At 41.4% G+C, this 16,961-nt stretch overlaps 1 protein-coding gene across 3 annotated transcripts in view; it reads left to right on the forward strand.

Moving 5' to 3' along the window:
- The window catches only part of PTAR1 (protein prenyltransferase alpha subunit repeat containing 1), a 33,144-nt gene that overhangs the window by 4,924 nt on the left and 11,259 nt on the right, over window positions 1-16,961 (forward strand). The window contains exons 1-3 of one of the 3 annotated variants that reach the window (XM_064176798.1): window positions 1,006-1,115; window positions 6,577-6,643; window positions 12,521-12,625. In XM_064176798.1, coding sequence (XP_064032868.1) covers window positions 1,112-1,115; window positions 6,577-6,643; window positions 12,521-12,625 — 176 coding nt within the window. In that variant the 5' untranslated portion in view covers window positions 1,006-1,111. Of the gene's footprint in view, window positions 1-1,005; window positions 1,116-5,743; window positions 5,797-6,576; window positions 6,644-12,520; window positions 12,626-16,961 lie in introns of those variants that run through there. The other 2 variants (XM_064176797.1, XM_064176795.1) reach the window with 2 other exon arrangements.

Here is a 16,961-nt window from a genome sequence, read left to right on the forward strand (position 1 = left end):
TCCTGTTCTATTCAGATTAAGAATGAGAAAAGGCAACTAGTTTTATGCTTACCTCATCATCTTATTTCTGGTGTTTATTCATAACTCTTTTTGAGACTTCTTTCTACTATCATCTGCCTGCTATGGTGTTTTTCTCATTTTTGTGTCCTACAAAGAGTGATGTGTTTTCTATTGAAACAACACCTTGTGACCAGTCAGTTCACATCTTCAGTACCTCAGGTGGATCTGGGTTTCAGACTGAGGCTGTTACCATATTGTTAAACGTTTTTCTTTTTGGATAAAACTAACCTAATCCATTGTGAGAGCCCACTGTTCAGTTTCTCAGACAATGTGTGTGGCAGGGCCTGGCTGATGGCTCTTAATGACTTTTCCATATATTATTTCAAACAAGGTGAAAGTTCTGAATAGACAGGGTGAGGGTTTTGATAGCCTTTAATAGGAGAGTTCCTGGCCTGGCCTTATCTTATGTGGAAGCAGGAATTCCTGCTTTCTTGATTTTAAAACCACTGCAGGAGCACCGTGTGAAGGCCAGTCGCAGACACTGCACTACACAGACGTGCTGCACACCTCTCTGCGATCTGGAGAGACTGCCCCCCTGCGAGAAGCATATAAAAAGACTTGAACTTCTGAGGTCCTTATGTTGCATCTGCCATAGAAAATCATGCTGGATGTACATCCACCACCTAGGACTTGGACACTATGCCTGCCCAAAGGGAGTGATATCTATTTTGCTCTTTTTGTCTTCCTCCCCATCACTCCTCCTCCCTTCCTCCGTTCCTCCCTCTATCCCCTCCCCTGTCTCCTTTTTCTTCCCGTTTTCCCTCTCCTCTGGTCCAACTAAGCATCATTAAGGTGCAAATGACCAGGAGCTTTCATTTGATCAAACAAACCTAACTCATCAGCTGTTTGGTGTCAGTTCACCTTAATTTACTCCAAAGGGATTATTGAATCTCAGTACGACCCTGCCGTGGCTGTTCAGGATTAGCTCAGGAAGCCTGGTCATGGCTGTGTCAGACTGTCTTCACCTCCTGGAGCATACCCAACAGCCACCATCCATTAGGTTGCATTGATTTCAGCTGTGGCAGAGGCAGTCTCCCCGGTTGCTTGATGGATGAGTTAAGTAATTGTTTTCAGTAGTGAGATGCTAGCAGGCATCTCATACAGGCACTAACTTCTAATCAGCATATAACTAACATGCTGTACTGTCTTGAACAAATTGTGAGAGCAAATCAGTAAAACAAATCTGGTTAGTAACTTCTCTTTCTTGGTAAAACTGTTACTTGTATTACCCTCTCTTTTTTTTCTTTATTTTTTTGTTATCATAGTCTGTTTCACTTTAAGTGGGTGAGGCCACCTGTGCGCTTACCCTCATTAAAGTTCAAGGTAAGGGACAGTCAGATGATGTTAGCTGAGTCTATAAATGTGCACTTGAGCTTCTTTTGCATTCAGGGATGATATGGTGAAAGAAGATTGAGGTCTTCAGTGAGCCTTGGCAAGGAAGCATTCTTAAGACAATAAATGTTGCCTGTGCTTGCCTGAAGGCAGGGCTACTGCTTTAAGAACATTTCAGTTCCTTGCTATAAACACATGGACATATAATGCAAGTGTTTTGTGAAGAGCAGCGTTAAATAGCAGAGAAGGCTTATGTTGTGATCATGAATGTGCATGCCTTTTAGTGGATGGTGACAGGTCATGCATAGGAACTTTTTATCTCCTTGTGAGGTGGATTGTGATACAGAGGAACCTCTTCCATTGACAATGCAGTTTTTCAGTCCTGGCTGTGTATCGTGGATGGTATTAAAGTAACATATCGCTGTCTCAATACTTTCAGTTTATTCAAAGGAGTAATTTAAAGTTGAGGAGTTCTCATAGTGGGCATGACTGACATGTCCATTGTCTGTATTTTACTGTTGTCAAACAGATTTGCTTCTTTGTTTACACCCTCCCAACAGAAGACTAATGTCATATTGTTGTGTGATTATCTAGGAAAAGTGGATTGTGGACTTGTAAAATTTCACATTGTCCTTCATTTTGTGTTTTCTTGAATACTTTTTATCATTACAGACATCTTTAAAATTTAGACTTCTATTCCTAGGGGATATGTATTTCTAACATAAGTAACTTCCATTTCTTTCTCTGGTTTATGGGTTGGACCTAGTAAGACCTGGATCTTTTAGCTGCTGCAAAGTGGCTGGTGGTGGGTTCAGTTCTATTAGAAACCTGTGTTTGTGATATAGCTGCAAATTAAGAATGTATACTGCAGATTATTGTGAAAGGCAATAAAAAGAGCTTGTAATATAAGAAATATAAACTGTGTTGACTCAAACATGTAGCCCGTGCCATGGTTTAGTTAACTAGAAGGGTTAGATGACAGGTTCCACTCAATCTTAGAGGTCTTTTCCAACCTGGTTAATTCTGTGATTCAGAAACAAATTGTAGCAAGCAAAGAAACAAGTGAACCTGCTGGCACAGTCATCTTTGCAAGACCAGTGGTTCTCATTGCAGTGTATTTTACAGGTCTTAAGGAGGAGTTTGTCAGGAAAATTGTAATTGTGCTTCAAGTCTGCGTGAAGACTTTTTGTTTCAGTTTCAAGTGTTACATCGAAGTCCTCCCCTAGAAGGTGCTACACAGGTGTACACCTGTTTCAAGTCAAAGTACAAACCACTGAGATGAGTTACTCTTGCACTTGGAGGCTGGAGACTGCTGAGTGGTAATGTACTGGCACTTTTTGTTGTGGTGATGCCATGGTGTATGCTACTGTGTGCAGTGGGATGGTGACAAAGTGTGCTAGCTCCTTGAAGAGTCTCCTTTCTCCCAGATGAAGCTGTGTAGAACCCTTTAATTCAAATTGCAGATAATGTTGGTAAATACTGGAGTGGCATGAAGTTTTAGATTACGGCCTTTTTATTGAGACTTGCTTGATTTTCTATTTTTTGAAAATAAAGCTCTATTCTTCTTTGTTTCTTCAATGACAAAAGTAGGTTTAAAATGTGTGAGAAACCCTGATTTGCCGAATTTTCATGTCTTTTGAAGTTTTTTGTCACTATTGCAAAACGTGGTCCAGGACATCCATGCTAATAACCTGTTCGTAGCACAGGGTACAGCTTATAGAGTTTAGCATGTTTTACCATAACTGAGTTTCACACCTGATGGGAAATGTAGAGGAAAGTAAGGCACAGTGGTGGAGACAATGAAGATGGAGGTGTTTAGCAGGTGATTTCACAGAGTTGTCTTCAGTGTGACATGGGTGAGCATACTCTATATAAAGAGATGTTACGTTTTCTATTCGTATGCAATATCCTCAAGAATTTTCCTTCAAAATCCTTTTTGTAGGCAAAAGCATGTGCTTGGAGTTTTGCAGGGTAATTGTTTTCTTCTGAATGTAGTGAAGGAAAAAATACGTTTGACTGTAGCAAAACTAAATTGTGTATTTAGTTGATGCTTATGGTAAATCATGATTGCAAATGTAGCCTTTTATTACCTTTTATTACCATTGTTTGGATTACTGTAAGCCATTTTAAATAGAATAAGGAAGAAAACCAGATTACTGGTTCAAGTGTCTGCTTTCAGACGTGATGTAGTGTTTTTGTGATGGGGTCTTGGAAAGCAGAAGTGCTTTGTGGTAAGCCATTGATGAATTACTGTGACAGACATTTCATTTAGCTGCAGTTTCTTTTGGATACTTGGAATTCAAAATCATGGCTACTACTTTTCTTGCCATTGTTCCATACACTTTCATCATTCCCCAGTATTTTCCCTCCCCTCCAATCTATGTGTGTGTATTATTTGTATCGCCACGTTATGGTTTTCTGAAATTGCTGCCAACATATATTTTTTATTTTTTCATAGAATGGTGTGGGTTGAAAGGGACCTTAAAGATCATCTAGTGTCCCATGGGTAGGGACACTTTCTATTAGATCAGGTTGCTCAGATTTCCATTGAACTTGGTCTTGAACACTTGCAGGGAAGGAGCATCCACAGCTTCTCTGGGTAACCTATTTTAGTGCCTCAGCACCCCCAAAGTAAAGAATTTCTTCCTTGCATCTAATCTAAATATTTTCTCTTTCAGTTTGAATCTAGTGTTCCATATTCTATCACTGTACTACCTAGTAAAGAGTTCTCCATCGTTTCTGTGCCCCCCCCCCCCCCCACCTTTAGGTACTAGAAGGCTGCTGTAAGATCTCCCTGAACCCTTCTCTCTAGGCTGAAGAATCCCAGCTGTCTCAGTCATTTCTCACAGTGGAGGTGTTCTAGGCTCTGATCATACTTGTGGCCTCTTCTAGACCTGCTGAAGTTGGTCCATGTCTGTCTTGTACTGAAGGCTGCAGAACTGCACACAGTACTGGAAATGGGGTCTCAGGAGAGCAGAGTAAAGGAGAAGAATCACCTCCATTGATGTGCTGATCACACCTCTTTTGATGCAGCCCAGGTTACAGTTGGCTTTCTGGGCTGCAAATGCTTGTTGTGGGCTTGTGTCCAATGCCAGCAAGTCCTTCTCTTGTACTTGGGATTGCTTGGACCCACATGCAGGAAGTTGCACTTGAACTCCATGAGGTTGATGCAGGCCCACTACTTGGGAAGCAATGGCAGCTCATAATTTTAACTTGAGATCCACATAAAACTGATGTTTCATTAAATGTTGTCAATTAGATTTTTAAATGTAAAATTGAAACAGTAGTGAGCAAAACACTCTGTGTTTAGTTTGAAATACAGATGTCTAATACTGGATATTTCAACTGGGCAATTTGTCTGTCCAAAATTAAATAGGTGTTGAAGAACTTTGCTGGTTCATGGACTGGGTACATCAAAGAAAAACATTTGAACATTTAGGCAGCAAATCATGAAGAAGCTTTGTGTATACGAGGCATAATCACAAAGATGGGTTTAAAAGGCAATCTTTCATTACAGGGAAGGGAAAAAAATCTGAACTAAAAGCCATGAAAATAGGAAGATAAACTCCTTCTTTGTGGAAATTTTTTAAATATCACTAGTAAAAAATTAGTAGAGTACATAAAAGAATTTTGTTGGATATAAATGATCAAGCAGCCATACAGTAACACACAAAGGTTCTCCAATTCTCTCAAAGTTTTGATTAAAAATAGATGAAGCCATATTCCTTTGCTTCTTGAATTAATATGCTTGCATATTAGTTATTGCATTCCTATTGCATTTAGTCAGTGATTGCTTAAAATTCTTTCTACAGTGATATTAACTGTAATAATCAGAGATCTAGGTCCATGAGATACTATCTTTCTCAATAAGTTTTTGCCCTTAAGTAATAATAAAATGCCTCTCTCTTTTTTTTTTTTTGTTCCCTGAAAGTTACCTGGATTACATTCTGTTTAGTATGTTAAATTCAGAGTGATTAGGAGAGAGTGTAGCCAACTTCTTGTCCATAAAAGCTTAGACAGTTGCCTTCAGTTTTCAATTGCAAAATCACATTGTAATTGCAAGGCAAGGTAACTAATCTAATGTTATGCCTCCCAAGAGTAGAAGTTAAAGGAGCCAAGGCACTATCAGTCCTTATCTCAAGCTTAGGTGGACATCATAGAATCAACCAGGTTGGAAGAGACCTCCAAGATCATCCAGTCCAGCCTATCACCCAGCCCTATCCAGTCAACTAGACCATGGCACTAACTGCCTCATCCAGTCCCCACTGTTACCCTGGTGGGGCTCAAAATTGCTTGAGTGGTGCAGCTGAGTACAGAGGGAACAGATAGAAGTCACAATGAAATTTCTCTTCCATTCTCAGCAGATGCATACCTCAATCTTTTCTTTTTCTCGGTTTTCTAAAAGTAAATGTAATATATGTGTGTGCTCTGAGTCATGCTTAAGGACAGGGTTGCAAATAAATGTTCTGTTTGTTCTTTTTTTAGCAATTTATTCTTAAAATTTCAATCTGAAGCAAGGCTGCCACTCAATTTGAAGTCTTCTCTGTGCAATTATATAGCAGAGTTATTTTGTGATCCTAATTCGTAGTTCTGGTATTTGGTTTTCTTAGCTACAGATTGTTTTTTAATTTTTTTTTATAGTGCACACATTTTTTGCAACATTGTAGTATAGGCAACCTTCTGCATCTCAGACTTAGGCTGATGCAGTAGGGTATATTTTTAATGGCACTGTCTTGTGTAAAAATAATTGGATTTTTTTTTTCAAGGATTGTTTATGTAAGATAAATTGAGTGTCTCTGCAGTTTAATGTCACTAAGTACTTGAGAATGCCATGGAAAGGCTGCCCCTCATTGAGGTCATAGTATATATATTTGACTATAACAGTACTGGTAGAGGCAGAAATTTCCATCTGCAAACTTCTTAGAATGCAAGTTGTTAGCAAGACAGAAGTCTATTATTTTAAATAATGGAAAGGAAAGATATGGCAAATTTTGGTCTCTACTGAATTAAGCCAGAATTTCTTCTGCAATAAAGTGGAACAGTGTTCTGCAGAGGTAGGTGCCTGTGGTACAGCTTGCTCGTAGAGCATAGACTTTGAGGAAGTATGGGGAGCAAGGAAGTACAGAGGGAACACCACTGTGTCTGAACATTACTAATCTTTGTGTCTCTTGTTAATTGTTTTAGAGCTAATAGATATCACGTGTACACTGTTGCTGCTGAACCCCGACTTCACCACTGCTTGGAATGTGAGGTATGTAGCACTCTTCAAATGGCATCAGAAAGACTTGAGTCATATGTCAGCTGTGAGCTTTAAGTAGTAATTTGTGACACAGCAAGTGCTTTTCAGCTAAGGAGTGCTAAAGAATTGTTACAAATCTTTCTGTCTTGTATCCCTTGCAGATAGTTTCAGACTTTTTAAAAAATGTATTATTATTTTTTAATTTTATCTGTAGTGCATGCTGAAGGTTACACTGCTGCATGTGAAAGCACATACTTGACTCACATTTTGGGGCAGTTACAAGTCCCACTGAACTACTACCCCTCTTTCCTTCTGTCAGCTAAAGACCATTTGTAACCTTAAGATGGGCATATCCTTTTCTCTGAATCCTACAGTGCCCAACTGATGTATGCTGTCTTTTCACTGTCCTCAAGCTGTCCCTCCCTATTATACTTGAGTCCTTTTGAGCAAACAGCTCCATTTGCTGCCATTACTTGTGCATCTCCTCAAAGCTGAACACACCTCAGTGCAAGAAGAGGGGAGCAAGGCAGTTATCCTTCATTCCAGACACAGTCTTCTCCAGCCTACTCCTTTCTTGTACCTGTTGGGAGTAGTCTGCCTTCACCACTGGTCATGCTGCAGCACCTGTCCAAGACTCATTACAGAGGAGGAACAGGAATGTACCTCCTTTCTTTAATGGAGCCCAGAAACAGCAGTTCTTTACGACCTTATAATCTGGTAAATTTTGTGTGAATCTCAAAGCTGTATTCTCTTCCTGCTGCCTATGTAAGAGTGGAGATGGTCTTAAAGGAATAGTTTTATAAAGGCTGGAGAGCTGACAGAAAATTGTGTTAGTGTGTGGCAGGGCTTTCATTAAAAATAGAATTTTTGTAGGTAAGATGCACTATTGCAGTAGAAAAAAAATGTTCTGGAATGGTAGCTGTGGGCAGTTGTCATTGCTAGGTATGGCAGATTCAGTTCTTGTGGTTTTGTGGGGTTTTTTTTGTTTGTTTCTTTTTGTGTGCTTGCTTTGTTTGGTTTGGGGTTTTTTTGGGGGGTGTTTCCTTGTTTGTTTTTTTCCTTCTCTTTCACTGCTGTTGTAGATCTGAAGCATTCTGCTGTGATTTGTATCTTTCTAGCATTTTCAAATCTAAGAAGCATGTTAACTGTCATGAAAATGTATAGCTCAAGCAATTTTAAAACATAAAATGTAATTGGGAGCATGTATAAATACTAGACCTATTAACAATAATGCAGTCTTGTGTTACTTAAAACTGAATTCAGACTTGTATTTTAGGTTTTATCAACAATTTTGATTTTTTATTTTTAATACAAACAAATCTGTCTTTGGCTTTTTTCCTACTTGACAACTGAAAGCTTTTGCTCGTATGAACATGACAGTAGTTCAAAGCTATAAATGAAGTAAAAAATGTTAAGAAATATGGATGAGGATTGTATTCGCTATTATGATATTTATGGTTTACCCAAGTATGCAAATTGCTCCTGAAGGTGGCCTTGCTCCCCCATTTCTTGGCCAATGGTCTGGTTAGCCATCTGTCTTTGATGCTCCATTTTGCATGCAAAGAGAAGCTGTTAGTAGCTACTGAGTGCACTGCTCAGCTTATTCTTGCCACGAGACTGCTGAATCTGACTATATTGTTTTAGGCCGTTGCTGAGAATTTGCTCTTTTGGTTCTTAGTTGACACATTTCAACTTCTACTCTGCAAAATTTCTGCTTCAATAAATTACAGGTCAAGCTGGCCATTCATATGGCATATACAGTCATAGAGTAGAGGACAGGCTGTGTCCTGCACAGATGCTGGAGACACCTGAGCTAGGATAAGCTGGGACCTGATTGTGTGGACTTGAACTCCGCTTGCAGAACTTGATAGATCAGCCGTAGAATGATTGCTTTTATCCTGCTCAGAGGAAGTTTGCTGTCCCAGATGCATCTTATATTCTCCACACACAAATTCACTGCTTTATTTTAAGGGGGAAAAGTGTCATAGACTCTTTAAGTATCCTAAGAAATAAAAAGCATAAGAGTTATTTTCTGGACAGCAGCTCTACACACAGTATTTCCTATAGAATTTAATGACTTCCATTTTAGGCTTGGATAATCCCTTTTTCCTATGTTAAATTCTCTGCCGAGAGCTTTAGAGAAAGGGTTGTTTCAGGTACAGGACAAACAGTTGTTTGAGCATGGTAAAAGGAAATACCTTCCTTGGAAAGGAGACAGGACTTGGCAGAGCAAGAAGACTGGAGTGGTGCTGGGGAAGGCAAATGAGCATTTCAGCTTAGTTTATAATCATGGAAGCTTGTATTGGATTAGTGAAACAGGAGGGCGTAAAATGTGTTACCTGCTTGGAAGAGATAGATGACCCGTCTTGACTTTGAAGCTGTTCTAAACAATTCTAACAAGCCTGCATAGCTTTCTATTTTATGTTTGTGTTTTAAATAGAAGTAACTGTGAAGCTACAGAAGGGCAGGGATGATAACCTAAACCACGAGAACTGAGCAAGGGCTACTTGTTCCAAGGTGGCATGCTGAAGAATAGGAAACAGGTTACATTTTAGAACTTGGAGGAAAGTATTTGTTATACTGAAGGGGCATCAAGACATCTCCAATTCTTAGTCATAATTTCAGGTATCTTGTGTTTTTAGAAGTTGAAAAATCTTTCAAGTTAAAATGACCTAAATCTTTATGTAAGTGATTGTAAAGGAATTGCCATAGAGGTTTTTGTTCTTGCTGATACACATGCTGGCATGGGCAGTTGATGGAAAGGTAAAAGACACAAGGTATTAAGGTGCTCTGAAAAGTCAGATTTTGTTTTTCCTATGACTTCAAAAATACCATCAGACATACGACAAGTCAAAATAATTTCAGATTATCTTTTATGAGAGCTAGAATTCTGAAGGCTGAAAAAATTATCAGTGATCCACGTGGGGAAAAAAGTGAGTTAGAAACTCACCCAAGCAGGGTGTTTGCTGAAGGAGCTTGAAAGAAGTTTATTTGGGAGTATGCGATGCTTTAGTCATATTTGGGATCGAAGTCCCTTTCTTGTGAATGGAAAGGTCTTTCATTTCAAAGTCTAAAAACTGCTTTAATGCCACAGCAACTGGGGGAACCTTACACTTCAGCTTTGCAAAAGAGTATCTTTAAGACTAAATGTGGTACCTGAGTACTGGAGGAGAGCCAACATCACTCCATTCTTCAAAAGGGCAAGAAAGGTTTTAGGAAACTATAGGCCAGTCAGCCTCACCTCCATCCCTGGTAAAATGATGGAGCAGCTCCTGCTGGAGGGCATCTCAAGGTACTTGGAAAAGAAGAAGATTATCAGGAGTAGTCATCATGGATTTACCAAGGGGAAGTCATGCTTAACTAACTTGATAGCATTTTATGATGCCATAATTGAATGGGTAGATTCAGGGAGAGCAGTGGATGTAGTCTACCTTGACCTTAGCAAGGTCTTTGACACCATCTCCCATGACATTTTAGTGAGCAAGCTGAGGAAGTGTGGGATGGAAGAGCAGACAGTGAGGTGGGTTAGGAACTGATTGCAAGACAGAGTTCAGAGGATGGTGATCAATGGTGCCAGGTCCAGCTGGAGAGCTGTGACTAGTGGTGTCCCCCAGGGATCAGTGCTGGGGACAGTCCTGTTCAGCATCTTCATCAGTGACATTGGTGAGGGCACAGAGTGTCTGCTCAGCAAGTTTGCTGCTGACACCAAGCTGGGAGGCTTGGCTGATATAGTTGAAGGCTGTGTGGCCATCCAGAGAGACCTGGACAGACTTGCAGAGCTGGCACAGAGGAACCAAATGAGGTTCAACAAGGACAAGGGCAGAGTCCTGCACCTGAGGAGGAATAATAAACTGCACCAGTACAGGCTGGGAGGTGATCTGCTGGAAAGCAGCCCTGTGGAGAGGGAGCTGGGAGCGCTGATGGATAACAAGTTACCCATGGCACAGCAATGTGCCCTTGTGGCCAAGAAGGCCAATGGGATCCTGCGGTGTATTAGGAAGAGTGTGTCCAGCAGATCAAGGGAGGTTATCCTCCCCCTCTACTCTGCCCTGGTGAGACCTCATCTTGAATACTGTGTTCACTTTTGGGCTCCCCAGTTTAAGAGGGACAGGGATCTGCTGGAGAGCGTCTAGCAGAGAGATACGAGGATGATGAGGGGACTGGATGGCATGGCTTATGAGGAGAGGCTGAGGGACCTGGGGCTTTTTAGTCTGGAGAAAAGAAGACTTAGAGGGGATTTGTTAAATGTAAATTTCTGAAGGCTGGCCAGGAGTGGTGGGACAGGCTCTTCTCCCTTGATCCCTGTGATAGGACAAGGAGCAATAGGTGTAAGTTGCAGCACAAGAGGTTCCACCTCAACACAAGGGGAACTTATTTGCTGTAAGGGTCACAGAGCACTGGCACAGGCTTCCCACACAGGTCTTGGAGTCTTCTCTGGAGACTTCAAAGGCCCATCTGGATGCGTTCCTCTGTGATCTGTGTTAGTGTTGTCCTACTCTGGCAGGGGGTTGGACTTGATGATCTCTTTGGGTCCCTTCCAACCTCTAATATCCTGTGACCTTGTGTTAACCTGCTTGTTTGCAGTTAATACTTTAATATAGAAAGAGCAGTTTCTTCACCAAGAGTTAGGGTTTGGGAGGCGTATGTCCTGATGATCTAAATCCCTAGGACATAAAACAAACAAAACAGTCTGTGCCTCTCAGCTCCCCAAAGATCTCCCCACCAAACCAATGCCAACGTTGCTTCTGCTTCCTGCACTTGCAGTTTTTATCTGCAGCTTCTGGAGTTTCTGAGAAACGCATGATTTCTGTCTACAGTGGTGTCTGTGGGACTTTCTTCATCATTCCTTCAAAGCAGCTATCTACTAGATTGGAGAATAGGATATGCATTCTTATATCTTGGGAGTAACTCTTGTGGAAGTAGTATCTACAAACACATCCAAGGCAGGCAGTAAAATAACAATGGTGTGGGTCAAAGAACTCTGTGCAAAGAAGGTGAGAGGGATGAGTACAGATTGTCACTTTGTTCCATCTGTGGTGGAGCAACACTCTGGGAAGCGTTCCATTGGATGAATACTGAAATACAGTGACTTAGTGATTTTTGGGGTAGCTTTATGAACCAATTAGTTGTGTGTTCACATTAGGGTCTTTGAGCTGGATTTATTTTATTTGTCCTGGTTGAATAGTGTGCTAGTTTGAAGCAGGGTAGAATGTTTTGATGAGAAAAACTAGATGATAGGCTGTGAAAAGAAAAAAGCAACGGTGATGTCTACTTTCCCTCAAAGTCTTGCTGAAGGAATGTAAACATTAGATAACACTTTCGCCATTTTGCCTTCACTCTCTGGCTGGGTTCTGACTGAGCTGCATCTCCCTAACCTCACCTGCCACTCACCTGTGCTTCTTAACCTCTTGGCTGAACCTCTGTTCTTCCTTAGGACTGGGGTAAGGTTGAGAGGGGCAGGGGGAAGGTGCAGGGGTGGTTGAGAGCCCCTCCTGGGGACTTAGGTTTCTGGGAGGGAAGTTGTGTTTCTGTATTATTTTTACCTTGTATATTTCTGTCTATAACTGTATATACTGTAAATATCTGCTTGTATATTGTGCTAGCTGTAAATAAATAGCTTCATTTATATTCCCAGAGCCGGCTGAGTCTAGTCTGGGTACCTTCTAAAGTGTGGGGGGGCGGGTAACACCTAAACCACCACAAATAGTGTGAAAATATATGTAGCAGAGTGGATCAGATTAATCCACTAGAGGCTTTTTAAATTCTTGTAGCTTGACAGTAAAGTTCGGTTATGACACGCAGGAAATGCCATGCTCTTTGTTATTGGGATTTGTGTTTTGATTTTGAGTCGCTTCGTTTATTGACACAAATTTATTTTATCTTTTGTAGGAAAGAATTAATACTGTCTGGCACTTTAAATCCACTTAAAGACTTGCATCTTGGAAAACTGGCATTAACCAAGTTTCCAAAGAGTCCAGAAACATGGATTCATAGGTTTGTTTCCCTTGTCTTCTTTTACTTCTGTGAACTTAAATGTTTTTTTCTTTTTTCCCTTGTGCTTGCATTAAGGACAGCCATAAGTGAAGGATGGCATCTGGACATATAGCAGATTCCTTAAGCCAGACAATACAAAATACTGTGCTTTGGCCATGTTTTACACTTAAAACTAAAGTCATATATACTTTTTTTTCTCTGCTTATGTTTTAATAAACTTTGGAGGTGGGATAAATTTTCCTAAAGGTTTATCATGTCTTGGAGCACCTAAAATTCTCAGCCTGAGAATTCCAACTCCATCAATAGTAAGTATTTGAGCATTGTAGATTTCTAACTCTTTCTCTCCTCCATCTTGTTACTGTGTTGCTTGTATACAGGTATTTGAGAAAAGCAAGAATTTGTAAAAGTTATTCTTCATAAACAAAGGGTTTTTTTTCCCCATTCTAATACTGTTCTTTTTGATTTAGTGAATTTGTTTTTATTGTTTCTAACTGAAGTAGTGTCATTAAGTCACCACTACTAAATGTTGAAATAACAGTGTGTATTTTGGTAATTGCTCAAACATACAAAACTCACCAAGAAGCACGGCCAAGTGAGGTATTGATCTATTGCTCAACTTTTTTGTTAAAAAACATATTTACAAAAAAATATTGATAAAAGTGTGTGGGTTTTTTTTAATGGTGTATTTTTCACAAGGTAACTCATTCTTTTCTAGGCGGCTTTAAAGAGATTTGACTATGATGCATTTGAAGGCAATCTGCAGTGTTTGCATTTCACCTGTCTGCCATTAGGACAGCCATACAGCTGATAACCCTTTTGAGGAGTCATACCCTGTCAAAAGCATAAATAAACCTTCAGTTGTACTGATAACATGAATTTTGGGAAGAGGGAGTTGTCAAACTTTGCTTTTTAAATGCATGAGCTTAACATTCTAAAAATTAACCTACAATGTCATGCATGGAATATTCTTAGCATTTCTTAACTTATTAAATATCTACTTAATTTCTATCAGTGTACTTCTAAGCAGCACTTATATACCAACAACACTGATGAATTTCAGGAATGCCAGTTTTTTATTTGGTTGTTCTTAAGCTGTTTGCCATCATCATCATCTCCATTCTAATAACTCATGCTGCTTTCTTTGAGGCAAGAGAAGTATGTAGAAATAATGGGGGAAAAAGTCTTGCAGTTTGTCATGGTTTAGTGTTTCCTGCAGTCAGTAGGAATAAGTAAGCTGACACTGGAGAGGTAGGATTTTTTCACATGAGAGGTGGGATTTTTTCACGTGTGACTAATGCTGAACATGATGCCATCTGTATCATTATGATAAACAATATGTCTTTATTAAATCAGACAGAATGGATGATTCTTTATTTATTTACATATTGGAAATAATTAAAAAATCTCCAGGCTCAACATCCCCAGGGCTCTCAGCCTTTGCTCCTTACACAGATGCTCCAGGCCTTGCAGCATCTTTATGGCCCTCTGTCAGACACAGATCTTGCTGTGATCCTTCCTGTTTTCTGTTGAGGAAAGGTCCAGATCAAGAAGTTCTTACTGATTTCTCTGAACTTTCAGGGTGGAGACAGGAGCATAACCTTACCACTGCCTCCTTGTACCCTTTCTTCTCTCCCCAAACCCTCCCAGCTAGAGTTTCTCCACTTTTTGCCCATTCTTCAGTGAGTTTGAAGTATGGCACTGGAAAAAACAGCTTCACGTATTTGTTTTTCCCAGAATTTTGTCCTATGGCCATGATCTGCCTGTAGTTAAAAATAGCTGCTGGGTCCTGGGCAGTTTGCTTTGCAGCACAGAACACAGTACAGTTGCTGGGAGATAGGAATGGGTGCCGCAACCCTGATTTCAGCAAATCTGGCCTTGAGCCACGTGACGCCACCCCAGAAGTCAGGAGAAATGCTGCATGAGTAATCCCCACATCTGTCCAAATCTTCAAGCCATTCCCAAATCCCTCTATATTTCCCAAAGCTTTGTAACTGCCTCCAGCTCTGCTGTCCCTAGCAAAAGGACATGGAGCTGCTAGTGAGTCCAGAGGAGGCCACAGAGATGATCCATGAGCTGGAGCACCTCTGCCTTGAGGACAGGCTGAGGGAGCTGGAGGTGTTCAGCCTGGAGAAGACTCCAGGGAGGACCTTAGAGCTGAGTGAATCCTATGGTAGGGTTGGAGAGGGACTTTGTCACGGAGGGGGATTCTCAATACCTACACCTATTTGGCAGAGGGGAGAAATTAATTTGGTCAAGATAATTTTATATAAAAATATAATTTATTAATCTCAATATTCTGAACTCTCCACCCCCACCCACTGTATATTAATGTTAACATTCGATACATGATCATGAAAGCAATCTAGGATAAAATATGTACAGAAACTTAATTTTTAACTAGCAAGCATTCAAACTATAAACAGAGAGAGGAGTTTTCCCCGTGGCTTAAATGCCGCTTGGGGTCTCTATGCTATTTGCCGAGCAGAGCGGGCTGGAGCTGATTCTGCTCTATGGCAGAGGCAACAGATATTTACAGAGGTATTAAAACTTTTACTCACAATTCTTATCAATTATTAATCACCCTCCGGGGCTGCGTCACTGCCTATACGAATGTCCAATTCTCCAGGGTCTCTGCCTGTGGACTCTGAGGCTGGAATCCTCCCGGCTTGAGGGGAAAGGATAAATCTTCCCATTTTGTGGGGAAATAGGTTTCTGACCTTTTTCTCCTGGCGAAGAGGTGATCTCTGCCTTTGGTGCTGCTGGCTTCCTTCTGGATGCTTCTGTCCAGGAATTCTGAGCTGGCAGGATCTCAGGAGCAGGAGAATATCGGTGCTGTCTCTGGCACAGTTGTCACGGCTAGCAGGCCGTTTGCGTGTGCAGACAATTCAGAGTCTGCTTCCTGGTTCTCTCAGCGGCAACAGCGCTTACCAGGCAGTGATAGGCAGTGGGCATGCAAAGTGTGTGCGGCTGCTGGGAGTCTGAGCTCCGTAGGTAAAGCAATGCAGGATCTGGTCCCGACAGCATGGCGGCATGCAGATGTGCACAGCTGGCTTAGGAGACCATAGGCTCCTCATATATATATATATATATATATAAGCAGGGTTACATGAACTCTGCAAGAAAGGTACACAGACAGGTGAGGTGCGAGTGGGTCTGAGGCTCTGAGCATCGGAGCTATGCAATGGCATCCGAGCGTGGGGGTCTGAGTGGCTGAGCTGCAAGTGAGGGCTGAGCGCTGCAAGTGAGGGTCAGAGCTGTGTGAGGGTCTGAGCACGTTGTTTACCTGTGCACCCCTATTTATTGAATGTGGGCTGAGATTAATGGTCCCTTTGGCCACTAGAATGACCAATCAGGCTGGCAGTCAGCCAAACCTTACCATAATAGGCAGAAGGCTCTTGCCTGGGCTTTCCCAAATATGGGGATCACATGGATTTGCCCCAGGGAGACACCAGCTGGGTGTGTGGGGGCTTACACAACATGTTGACAACCAGGGGTCCTGGCAGAAAAACATGCCCAGGCAGGCATAGGCATAAATAAGCATCTTTTCAGGCCTACAGGTCCTCCATGACAGACTTTCCATGAGGATGTCTAGAGACAGGACAAGGGGGATTGGTTTAAAGCTGAGGGAGAGCTGAGAAAGAAGTTCTTCAGTAGAAGGGTGATGAAGCCCTGGAATGGGCTGCCCAGGGAGACTGTGGATGCCTCCTACCTGTTGGTGTTCAGGGCTGGGTTGGATGAGGCCTTGAGCAGCCAAATCTAGTTGAGAGATGTCCCTGCCCTTGACAGGGAGGTTGGGAGTACAACCATTCTATGATTCTACTTATAACTTTATGCAATCTTAAATTATGACTATTTTGATAGCATTATAATTTGTCATTATTGCTTGTATTTGCCTGTTAGAATGTTAGGGATTGGAAGGGACCTCTGGAGATTGTAAAGTTCAGCCCCTTTGTCACATCACGGCCAGCTAGGGTAGGTTGCACAGTAGTGTATCCAGGAGGGTTCTGAGGGTGTCCAGAGAAGGAGGCTCCATAGCTTCTCTGGACAGCCTGTTTCAGTGATCCATCACCCTTAACCATAAAGAAGTGTCACCTTGTGTTGAGGTGGAACCTCCACTGTTTTAGCTTGTACCTGTTGTTCCTTGTCCTATTACTGGGCACCACCAAGAAGAGACTGGCACCTTCACTTTGATGTCCACCCATCAGATATTTATAGATGTTGATAAGATCCCCTCTCAGTCTTCTCAAGACTTGGCAGCCCCCATTCTCTCAGTCTCTCTTCACAGGAGAGATCACAGAAACATTCAGGATGGAAAAGACCCTCAGGATCACCACGT

The sequence above is a fragment of the Pogoniulus pusillus genome, chromosome Z (genome assembly GCF_015220805.1).
Source record: "Pogoniulus pusillus isolate bPogPus1 chromosome Z, bPogPus1.pri, whole genome shotgun sequence".
NCBI lineage: Eukaryota > Metazoa > Chordata > Aves > Piciformes > Lybiidae > Pogoniulus > Pogoniulus pusillus.